The sequence below is a fragment of the Leucoraja erinacea genome, chromosome 32, assembly GCF_028641065.1.
Source record: "Leucoraja erinacea ecotype New England chromosome 32, Leri_hhj_1, whole genome shotgun sequence".
In the NCBI taxonomy this organism is placed as follows: domain Eukaryota; kingdom Metazoa; phylum Chordata; class Chondrichthyes; order Rajiformes; family Rajidae; genus Leucoraja; species Leucoraja erinaceus.
In genome coordinates, this window is record NC_073408.1 from 9000033 (window position 1) to 9012623 (window position 12591).

The 12591-nt window shown below is 40.5% G+C and overlaps 1 protein-coding gene across 4 annotated transcripts in view; it reads right to left on the minus strand.

The window, feature by feature from the left end:
• The window catches only part of LOC129712332 (dixin-like), a 47816-nt gene that overhangs the window by 21078 nt on the left and 14147 nt on the right, over positions 1-12591 (minus strand). Inside the window, exon 1 of one of the 4 annotated variants that reach the window (XM_055660672.1) lies at positions 8797-9040. The exons of the other annotated variants lie outside the window; for them this stretch is intronic. Within the exon in view, the coding sequence (XP_055516647.1) occupies positions 8797-8856 (60 nt within the window). The 5' untranslated portion in view covers positions 8857-9040. Of the gene's footprint in view, positions 1-8796; positions 9041-12591 lie in introns of those variants that run through there. 4 annotated transcript variants of the gene reach the window in all.

Consider the following 12591-nt stretch of genomic DNA (forward strand, 5'->3'; position numbering starts at 1 on the left):
AGAGATTTAAAAGAGACTTGAGGCACATTTTATTCACACACAGAGTGATGGATGCGTGGAACAAGCTGCCAGAGGAAGTGGTAGAGACAGGTACAATTACGATACGACACGATATGATACGATAAAACTCTATTCATCCCCAGAGGGAAACTAGTCATTACGACATTTAAAAAACATTTACTCAGGTACATAGATAGGAAATGTTTCTATTTCTCTGCCTCAGAGTGCAGGCCGGTTCTCTGGAGACTTTCAAGAGAGAGCTAGATAGGGCTCTTAAAGATAGCGGAGTCAGGGGATATGGGGAGAAGGCAGGAACGGGGTACTGATTGGGGATGATCAGCCATGATCACATTGAATGGCGGTGCTGGCTCGAAGGGCCGAATGGCCTACTCCTGCACCTATTGTCTATTGTTGGGTGGGATTTTGGGCAGGCGCAGGCAAGTCAGACTAGTTCAGTTAGGCAACTAACCAAACTAGTTTGGTTAAGATTAATTGAATTGTAGAGTTGTATAGTATAGCTAATACATTTAGTTAATTCTTCAAAACAATTAATCACATTTGTGAGACTGGGTTTCCCATAAACAGAGGGAATTGCTTATCTGTTATCAATCCCTGTTTCCAAGTGTAAATAAATACTGTCCTCTCGATCTTTTTTTCCAATAATTTCCCTGCACTGATGTAAAAGACACACTGGCCTGTAATTACCAACCTATCCCTGCTGAATAAAGGAGCCATATTTGCTGTCCTCCAGTCATCTGGTATCTCACCAGTGGTTAATGAAGATGCAGAAACCTCCATCTTGGCCCCAGCAATCTGCCACAGGGATTATGACATTTCTAAATCATAACATGATATTTGCTACTTTTTCCTTCCAATTTTATCTTGCTACTCTCTTCACTAATTCTGAAGATAACATTTACTTCTGTAGACCTGTGCAGACCTGACACTTCACTCAAATGGAAGGTACACAAATATGCTGGAGAAACTCAGCGGGTGCAGCAGCATCTATGGCGCGAAGGAAATAGGAAACGTTTCGGCCCAAAACGTTGCCTATTTCCTTCGCTCCATAGATGCTGTTGCACCCGCTGAGTTTCTCCAGCACTTTTGTGTACCTTCGATTTTCCAGCATCTGCAGTTCCTTCTTAAACACTTCACTCAAATGACCTGGTGAGGTACGAGGAGTAGCAACCATGCCAAATCCTACAATCACACACCAGTCCCTTCCAAGAATTATGGTTCCATAGCAACAAGAATGGAGAATCCTGGCCATATGACCAGGATTTCATGACCAGATCCACCGGGTGGCACCACCGCAGTCGCTGCCTCGCCTACCGCCTGTCTGTCCCCTCTCTGTTTTAAAAGTATGTTTTAATGTTTCTTGGTCTGTTTTATGTGGGGGTGGGGGGGGGTGCGAATTGGGGGAACCATTTTTCAGTCACATACTTCGACGGAGATACAATTTTTCTCCGTATCCTATCTCCATCCCTCCTGCGGCCTAACATCGTGGAGTGGTGCGGCCTTTCCTGAAGACCGGCCCGGAGCTTCAAGCCGCGGGCCAACGGACTCTAACATCGCAGAGCCTGCGATCCTTTGCCGATTGCCTGTGGAAGAGTTCCAACCGCGGAGCCTGTGGACTTTAACGTCATGAAGCTCGCGGTCTCCGGTAATAAGAGGCCGACTCGGGAGCTCCATGCCGTAGAGTGTTCTTATCCGTCCTAACGCCGGAGTTTCGATCATCACGACACGAGGGATTCAAACTTCGGACCGTCGGCAGCGGTGACTGCGGAGAGCTCAACAGCCCTGACCACGGGTGAACAAAGGAGGAAGACGATTGAACTTTATTACATTCCATCAAAATGAGGAATGTGGATCCCGCTGTGGTGGATGTTTATGTTAAATATTATTTTATGTAGAGGTGTGTATTGTTGCTTTTCACTTAGTATGGCCGTATGGTAACAAATATCACTGTACCTTAATTGGTGCATGTGACAATAAATTTGACAACTACCATGGGGAAGTCTTGGAACTAAAGAAATCTTGCAACTAACGTTACAATACATGATGCTTTTATGCAATCAGCTGATGCTTTTGCTTTTACTGAAGATATGGTTCACTGAGTTGCCAGCAGAAAGATTTGCCTTTGGTCATTGGTATTAAATGTGTAAAGAGTTGGACCCGCCAGTTCTTCTCACCTCCACACAATCAGTACCCCTGGACCTGACATCATCAAATGTATTAGTGTTGGTGCCCATAGATAAATTTCTCCTCCACAGAACCTTAAATATCGTGTGAGGAAATTAACATGAATAAATTCAATGTACTCAAAATGTAATGTCAAAACAACACTGGTTGGACGTATTTCCTCGTCTTTGACATCTTAAAAGATCAATTGATTTTTGTTTGTAAACTCTTCAATGAATCAGCTAGTGGTCTCCAATCAATGTGCTCGCCCTCCGTTTTGCTTTTAAGATTCTGCAAAACATTTTGCTTTTTTATTTTATTGATTCCTGTGACCCAGTCGATCCTCCAGTTTACGCACTAAAAATTTGCCAAAGACCCTTTATAAATTGTGCAATCCGGCCCTGTATCACAACAGTTTGCTCAGTTGTCATCAACATGGCTAGCTGACACGGAATATTCACTATGTTACTGGAGCAGCTTCTGGTGATCATCGACACAAGATGCCTGCTATGAAGCTGCTTTTATTTGGCGTTGATAAAGGTAGAGTAGAGCTATGTCCGGTCCACCAGTCTCCATCAAGCACAAGCAGAATGAAGCAACCATTAATCATCAGCTATCATTATGTTCCTCATTGTACATATCCACACAATTTCATATCCATCAAGTGCTGTTTCATTGATTAACACAAGCTGATAAGTGTTCAACTTCCTTCCTTTACAACATCTGGCAATCAAGAGACTGCCTGAGGGATTGAGGGAGGCAGGTACTCTGACAATATTTATTTATGTGTGTGTGTGTATATATATATATATATTTATATTATATGAGCACGAAAGGGTCATGGCAATGAAAGCTACATCTTACAAACAAGGCTCTTACAGATGCACCATAGCAACCCATATTGTCGTGTTGAATCACAGATTGATTTGGGAACAGCTCTGCCCAAGATCGCAATAAATTGCAGAGAGTTGTGGATGTAGCCCAGTCTATCAAACAGACAAGACTTCCCACCATTGACTCCACTTACACCATGTTGCCTCAGAATAGCTGCCAACATAAGCAAAGGCTTATCTCACCCTGTCATTCCTTCTTCTATCTGCTCTCATCCGGCAAAAGGTCCAGAGTCTTAAAAGCACACAACACCAGACTCAGGAACTGTTTCCTTCCTTCTGTTATCAGGCTTCTGAACAGTCCTTCCATAAACTAGGGTACAGTTTGATTCACCTCTACCCGATTAAGGACATTGGGCTTTCTCTAAGGAACTGGTGCACTACAATGCTGAGAACTATATTCTGCACTCTGTGTATTCCCCTTTGTTCTATCTATTGCACTTGAGTTTGAACTTATTGCATCCAAGTATGGCATATCTAATCTGTTTGGATAGCATGCAAAACAATGCTTTTCATGGACCTCAGTACAAGTGACAATAATAAATCTAAACCTACAACCCAAATGCTGACAAATAGAATAGGTATGACAGTTGGCAGGGACATGATTGGCCATGACTATCACTTTTGGTGACTGTAACCAAACATTTTTTCTAAACGATCGTATTCTTGTGGGTCACTCTTGGCTTTGGCAACTATACATTGGTCACGGTGCCATCCCCACAGATTGTTCGCCACATTTAAAATGATGACCTTTAGTTTGTTTTACTGCAGGGAGGGTGGAGGGAGGGGTGTCTCTGGGGTGTATCAGGTAAATCTGGGGTGACCACAAGGATACGTTGTATACACGGTTATCTGGTCAATGAGTTATCTGGTGGAATGAGAGTAGAGGAACATGCCTAGATTTACCTCATCAGAGGCACCCCTGCCACCCCAGCCAGACCTGCCCGGCTTGTCTCCTGGCTCTACATTTCACAACTCCCACATCCTTTGTCCATGTTCTCACTCTCACTGCTCCCTGTATCTGGTCAAATAAACTTCAAAGAGCCAAGTGACTACATTTATCAAGTATACTTGAATCCAGATTCCAGAGTTGCTAGTTTAGTGCCTAAGAACAATATATTCTCTCCTCAATATGTGTAAGTGAGAGGGGAAAGATTTAATAGGAACCGAGGGCCAACTTTTTCACACACAGACTGGTTTGTATATGGAACAAGCTGCCAGGGGAGGCAGATACAATAATAACATTAAAAGACAGTTGGACAAGTACAAGGGTTAGAAGGGTTTTGAGAGATACGGGACAGACACAGTTAAATGGGACTAGATTAGATGAGCACCTTGGTTGGCATGGACGAGATAGGCGGAAGGACCTATTTCCATGGTGTATGACTATGTCTCAAACCAACAATTCTCTTTTTGAATGAGATTTGATGAATGAAGGGTGATGAATTGTGTGTTGACAACCCTCCAATTCCGGCTTCATATGCACTTTTAAAATGCTCAGCACTGGGTATTCGTGCTGAGAATATCCGTCTGCAACTCTCTACCATGTCACCTCTCCATCGTTAAAACCTGCTCTTTGCTCAAACATTTTATCACACACCCTGATATCACTCCCAGACTCAGTGTCAATATTTTAGACTTAACATTAGACTTTAGATATACAGCGTGGAAGCAGGCCCTTAGGCCGAGTCCACACCGACCAGCAATTACCTCTTATACTGGCACTATCCCACACACTCAGGACAATTTACAATTTTACCAAAGTCAGTTAACCAACAAACCTGTATGTCTTTGGAGTGTCGGAGGAAACCGGAGAGCCCGGAGAAAACCCACGCGGTCACTGGGAGAACGTACAAACTCCATACAGACAGCACCTGAGGTCAGGATGAAACCCGGGTCTCTGGCGCTGTAAGGCATCAACTCTACCGCTGTGCCACTGTGCCGGATAGCATTTAGTTTGATAAAATTGTACTTAAGCTTGAGAATTTGTCATTATATTATAAAATTGTACTTAAGCTTGAGAATTTGTCATTATATTAAAGAACCTATATACAACAGCAGCATATTTACAGATCATTATTAAAATGTAACCAATCAACTATGGAGTTATGACAGTTTGATGGAGGCCTAATTTTTAAATTAAAAATGATATGAAGATTAACAAAAGAAAAATTCCATCATTGTTTTCACATCCCTTGAAGGTCTTGCTCTCCTCATCTCAATACTCCCCGCCAAAGAGTCATAAAAAGTTGCTAAAGTACTAAGCCTGAGGATTGAGGCAAGTTAATTCAATTAAAAGCGCAAGACAGTGGTTAAATGAGCAAAAATAGACTACATCAGAGAACTTACAAGGACCATAAAAGCAAACGGTAAACGCTCATAAAAGAATATAAAAAGATTAGTGAAAGCAAATATAAGCACCGTACAGTTTGAAACAGGAGAATCACAAGGAACAAAGAGATGGCAGTACAATTAACCACAATTTTGGTTTGGAAAGGAAAAACTAAACTTTATTAGCATAGGAAACATCGTATTTAGCATCCAGTTTTAAAGAAGGAACTGCAGATGCTGGAAAATCGAAGGTACACAAAAATGCTGGAGAAACTCAGCGGGTGCAGCATATTTAGCATCCAGATGGGTGTCTACTGCTAAGTTTGAAATTGATGGGCCGAATCGCAGTATGACTCAAGGACTTAATGATAAATTCAGGTTTTCTAAAAATTCCACTGTAAGCTTCTGTTTTCTCCCCATTACTGGCCCGTATTATTTCCCCATCCAATGTCACTAAATTGATTCCTCTGGTGATTATCACTTTGCTGTGTGTAAGACCTTGTTGCATGGTAACTAGCTGTCATGTTTCTAACATCGAAAAGGTGACCATACTTCAAAAGTACCTCACTGTCTGTAAATGTTTAGGGGCATCCCTAACCTATGAATTGTATTATCCAAATGCAGTATTTTACTTTCTTTCAACACTTGGTAAAGGAAACAATGCAGGGATAAGGGCAAAATAAAGGATAGGGGGGAATTGGATAGCTCCTTCAATGTCTTGACACAGGCTGGAGGGGTTGAATGGCTTCCTTCCATGCTTTGCGAATCTAATCCATGACCATGGGGGCAGAGTGCAGCAATCTACCGCTGCGCCAGCTGAGATCAGCACAAACTGAGGGAATGTTCTTGTGGCTTCAGGAGTACACTGCTTCCTCTCTCCCTCTCACCGCTCTCAAAATAACACTCTTTTGACTGCTGCCTTAAAATAAAATGCTGTGGGGTCAGAATAGCACAGCTGCTTATAACAATAATCCCTTTTGTTTTCAACTAGAGTTTTTGTTTCTACAGAAATTAACTTTGAGGAGGATATCAGCTTGAAAGCTTTTAAGCTCTGTGTAATGCACTCACATGGGACTCCTTAAAAAATGTATTGATATAGGGCTATTAAATTACTTACATTCATCTATGAGTTGGGCTCGTTCCTAAAGATCAGTGGACCAGTGACATGTGGTTTTAATTTAAAAAGCTCTGTAACTTAAATACTTTTTGCCCAATAGAAAGGAAAACTAAAAATTCCACATATGGAAAACACAGATCCCGCCCAGAGGCAATTTTTGGTTGAGAATGTTGTTCTCTTAGTTCCCCTGCCAAATGTGCTAATCAGAAATTGAACAGTAATAAATGTAATGCCAATAATTCCCAGTCACATAAAGCCAAATTGTTGAACACAAGTTTACTCAGTTGACCACATTTTAATTCTGTTAGGCTGCAGCACAATGGTGGGACTCACAACTTCATGTCAGAAGGGTTGGGTTAAGATTCAAGTCCTATTGACAGACTTGAGCATATAATATAAGATGACATTGCAATGCAGAGTTGGGCATGCCATCTTCTGAAACCACATTAAACCAAAGGCTCGTCTGCACCCTCGAGTGGAAATCATGAAATCCAGAGCACAATTGTGTTGAGGAGGGACCACGTTTTCCCTTAACACACAGACAGGAGACAACAAATTATTTGCCCATTTATGTTAATTATGTCTTTTTAAAGCCTGCTACTTGCAGGTCAGCTGCCACCATTACTACATAAAAATGGCTACATTAGACAAGTAAAATACTTTTGCAACACCTTTAAGTGATAAAGGACACTGCAGAGGGGTTTTCTTTGCTTTTCAAAGATAAATTTAATTTTAGTAACTTTTGCTACATGACTTCTGTGACTTACTTCACAGATTCCTTTGAATGCAAACAAATTGAATTAAATGATTAATATATACAAATTCAAATTACATTCAAAAAAGGGTTTTTGATTAAGTATTAACTGTTTCCTTTCTTCAGATCCTCCTGATTCTCTGCAATTCCAGAATCTTTACTTTTTTATTTCATGTTACTGTTTTGTCAAATCTATCTTTTTGCTTCAGACATTCAGTATAATCAAATACTAAACATGTATAAGTATTGGTTTATTATTGTCATATTATTGTCATTTTGAGCCCCTCTGAGGAAGCGCTGTAAACAGTTTATGTATGTATTGTTAGGTCTGTCTACCTTTGTATGTATCAAATTAGTAACTGCATTGATGTGAAGCACTTTGGTCAACGTGAGTTGTTTTTAAATGTGCTATACAAATAAATGTAGTATTATTATTATATTATTATTATTATATGCACAAAGTTACAGTGAAAAGCTTTGTTTGCATGCTATCCAAATCATACCATGAGATCAATGTATGAAAAGATATAGGATCTGATGCTATTTGCCCACAAGTAAGCAAAATGAATCATTCATTTCAAGAATTTTGCCTTGAGTAACAAAGTACAAAAACCTGACCATGCCTCTCGACTCCAAAATAAAGTAACAGTTATAGATCATCACTTCTTTTACAGCAATGAGTTTGCTATTAACAGCTTTAAAATTCACAATTTGTACCATGTTTTATAGTAGCTTGCCAAAATTTCACTGAGCTAGAAATCGATTTTCTAAAGAAAACTCATATTTGTGTTTTTCCTTGGCATTGTTGCAAATCCTCTTAGATACCACCACTACATAAAATGCCTCTGCTTTGTTGGGGAGGGTGTACTATAATGATGGCAATAGCATCATCCAACACCAAACACATTTTGTTTTTCTGAATAAATCATAAATTATGGAATTACAAATAATTCAAAATTCTGAGATTTATTTAATTCTCTTAATTGTTCCAAATTGGCACCCATGACAATTTTCCATTCAAGAAAAATCTTTAATTTCAAACTAAAAAGATCATGGTGTGAGATTTCATAACTGGTTCCCCTCCCCTCCTCTGCTCTCCCAATACTGACAAAACTTTATTTGAAGATGAATTATTTTCTCAGAACAAATTTGTTTTTATTAATACAAAAAAATACTGATAATACAGTAGCTAAATTAACACAAAAAAAACAGCGATAATGCAACAAGAAACAAACAGAACTCATGACAAATTGTGATCAGTAAATCACTCATTCACAGAGCAGCATGTTTAAGACTAAATTTCAGCACACTAATGTAACATGGTCCACTTAATCATTTCCACATGTCAACAACGTAAAGAATTAGAACTCAGAAATCCTTCTCATTGAAAGAACACTTTCACCCCCTTTACGGAACAACTGAATAGGGAATCCTTATGTGCTCTCTACAGAAGCAGCTGCTACATATGAACCGCTTGCTTGAGGCCAACACATGTCCCAGTCATTACTTTCAGTAGTATTTACCTCTGTGAATCCTTCTTGCAGAACATCCAGCATATTTCCTTTGGCAAAGCAAGTGATCATTTTATTCTGTTCCAGTGACAAGCAGGTCCTGTATAAAGGACCAACAAAAGAAGATTTTTCTTCCAAACAAATTCTATTGGGCAACAACAGAAGGGCAGTTCCTTCTGATCCTGTGTGTTCAGTCCGTTACCTTCATTTTAAACAGGATGAGAGTATCAGAATACAGTGTAGAAAAGAGGGAACATAACTGAGCATGCTCAACAGGCAACCAGTCATATTGAGGAGGGTTCGGTATGACACAGTTGTCATGCCAACCGTTCACCACAGGATGAGAAGGTGGGCAGTCGAAAAAGGCAACCTCAAACGTAGATGGGAGGTTCCAAACATTATAAATAAACCCAGTAGAGTGAAACTAAGAAAGCAAACAAATACTATCTGCTGTTACCACATGTCAACCATAAGAGGACAAAGGATATTAATCATATATGAACAACAACATTTGGTTTCAAAATGAGTGAGTTATCTGAATTCACCATGCTTCAGCTGCATGTAAACATGAGTGTCTTAGTTCACTTTACACCAACTATCTTCAAACTTTTTTTTTAAATTACACACGGAGCTGGCAAACTGACTGGTTGCATCACTGCCTGGTTCGGTAACACGAACACCCAGGAACAAAGGAGCGTACATAGAGTGGTAGACACTGCCTGGTCCATCACAGGTACTGACCTCTCCACCATCGAAGTGATCTATTGGAGGCTCTTCCTCAAAAACACCACACGTATCATCAAAGACCCACACCTCCCTGGCCACACTACTCGCCGCTAACATCGGGAAGAAGGTACAGGATCCTGAAAACTGTGAACTCCAGGTTCAAGAACAGCTTCTACCCAGCAACCATCTTGAACACTGCACAACACTAACTTCAGCAACTATGATCTGCTGTAAATTGTGTCTTTGGTTGCACTACAGACTTGATTTTGCACTTTTGAGGTTACCTTGCATGACAATTATTAATTTATTATGTTATTGATTATTATATATTTATTTGCTTAAAAGGGCTTGTTAAGTTGCAACAAGTTAGAACTTCATTGTTCTGTTGCCGGCACATTTGACAATTAAACACTCTTCACTCGCTCTTTTGAAACTGGGCCAGCAGCAGATGGCGAGTGAACTCACCGACCAGATCGCATATTTAGGATGACACTCCCTGTTGCAGCTTTAACTCGTGATTGCATAATCTTTATGGAAACAGAGGTTTAGAGTAGATCATCCATACTGACATCCTCCTGTAAAGTTACCCCCAACATGAAGCCAGCCAGCAGGTTTTGAAAATCAAAAGAAAAATAAGGCAGATGCTGGAATTCTGAAATAAAATCAGAAAACGCTGGCAAACCCAGCAGATTAGGCAGCAGCTGAAAGAGAAACAGGTAATGTTTCAGATCTGGGACTCTTCATCAGGAGAGAAACCTGACCTCTTTTTCAGTTCTAACGATGGCTCTCGGAGCTGAAAGGTTAACAATTCCACTTAAGCAAATGCTACCTGGCTTGCTGAGGTTCTCAGAAATTTAAGTTGATTCAGTCATGTGATGTCAAGATGCTGCTGAAAGCCCAGATACAGCAAAGGTAATGGCACCAACACCACTTACCAAGCTATTGCAGGTTGGTTAACATAGTGCCATCCATCATACTAAGTGGAACGTTGTGCAGGTAAATCATGGACACAACAAGCAGGACAAATCTGGCTAAGAGCATAACAAAAGAGAAGAGTAGACCACTTGGCCCCTCACGCCATTCAATACTATCACGGTTGATCAGCTCATGCCTCATCTCCTATTCTGTGCCAGTTCCCAATAACCTCAAATCCCTGCTCTTTAAATACCTTGCGATGATTTTGCCTCGGTAACCCTCTTGGCTGAGCTTTAGAGATTCACCGTTCTCAGTGAGAAGTTCCGGGGCATCTCCGTTTTCAATGACTGTTCCTATCCTTGTAATTATATACCCTTGTTCCAGATTTGCCCTCAGGTGGAAATATCTCAACCAAGTTTCTGATCTTATTTACAGAGACAGAGTCTTGCAGCACAAAAGTGGGACCTTCAACCACGTCCATGCTGACCTTTTTGCCTGAATACAAGACTTCCACTTGCCTGTACCAGGTCCATATTCTTCTATGTCTTTGCCTGTTTAAGCAAATGTCTGAATGTCTCTTCAATGCAGTGTCTGTATCCAATTCCACAACCGCCTTTGGCAAGTTCCAGATATAAAGCACGTCTGTGGGGAACAAAATCTTACCATTCAGATCCTCTTCAATGCTCCTTCCTCTCACCCTAAATTTATAGCCTTATTTTTTTTTTTCATTACCATGGGAAAAAAGATTCTGACTACATATCTTATCTCTGCAAAAGACCTATTTGTTTCTACTCTGCCTCCTGGCTGTATATCAATTTTCAGTGCATGTCAGTATATTATCCTCAAGGTTATGTTCCTTAACTTTGTACACTAACCTCTTATGTAGGACTTTATCGAATGCATTCTGAAAGCCCAGGGACACATATTCACTGACAGTTTTCTTTCATAATGAATATTCTGCTTTATTATATTTTCAATCTCTCGCTCTGTTTTTTTTTTAAAGATTCCAACACTCTGTATATCCACTAGAACCTCACACATTATATGTCTTGACCTGTGTTGTTAACCACGTTAATATTTCCTTTGACCTTCTTTGTAATTATAACCCATCAGTTAAAGTAGAGGAAGGTGTTGTTGAAAGTACTGTGAAGCAGCATTTGTTTATCAATAGCCTGCTCGCTGACTATCTCCAACTAATAAGGGAAAAAATTGTGATGTTTAATGCTATCGTTAATCCTAGTCTAAAAGCTTGGAAAAGTAGATTGCCTTAAAAGCAAAATATATTGCTGCTGATAAAGAATTGAACAATATTGGGCTAGAATATGTGTTGGCCATTGCCACTTTATACTAGTACCAACTTGTCCAAACCTAGGGCAGCCAGTAAAGTGCTTCTTCACAACGACAGAGCGCAAATTCGATCTTGACTTTAAGTGTTATCTTTATGGAGTTCGCATATTCTCCCTGTGACCTTTTGGGTTTCTTCTGGGTGCTCCAGTATCCTACTACATCCCAAAGACCTGCGGGTTTGTAGGTTAGTTGGTCTCTGCAAAATAGCCCCTACTGTGTTGGGAGTGGATGCGATACTGGAGTAACACAGAACTAGTGTGTCTGGGTGATTGATGGTCGGCGTGGACTAGATGGGCTGAAAGGCCTGTTTTCATGCTGTACCTTTCAATTAAAAACCTCTCTGCTACTCCAGCGATGACAGAGGATCTGGCACCAGGCTGGTCTGATGCATAATATTAGTGCATTAGAAGCAGATGGTTGAAGAAGGGTCGCGACCTGAAACGTCACCCATTCCATCTCTCCAGAGATGCTGCCTGATCCGCTGAGTTACTCCAGCTTTTTGTGTCTACCCATAGCTTTATATCCCTCTTCCACTTCCACAGCTTGGTATTCAGTTCTTAATTTTGTTTTCTCTTTCCCCTAAATTTGTTTCCCTTTTAAAACGCCTTGGATAATTTTGCATTGAAGGAGGAAATAAAAGCATAAGTTGGCACTTCAGATCTCAGACTGCTCTGCCACTCATTAAGATCACAGCTCATTTGATCTTTGACCTCAGCTCCATATTTCCGCTCGATTCCCAAAACCCCAGACTTCCCTCCCATGCAAACACTCACAGTAAAGGCATTCTCTACATTCTGTGTCATATGAGCATCTTCCAAT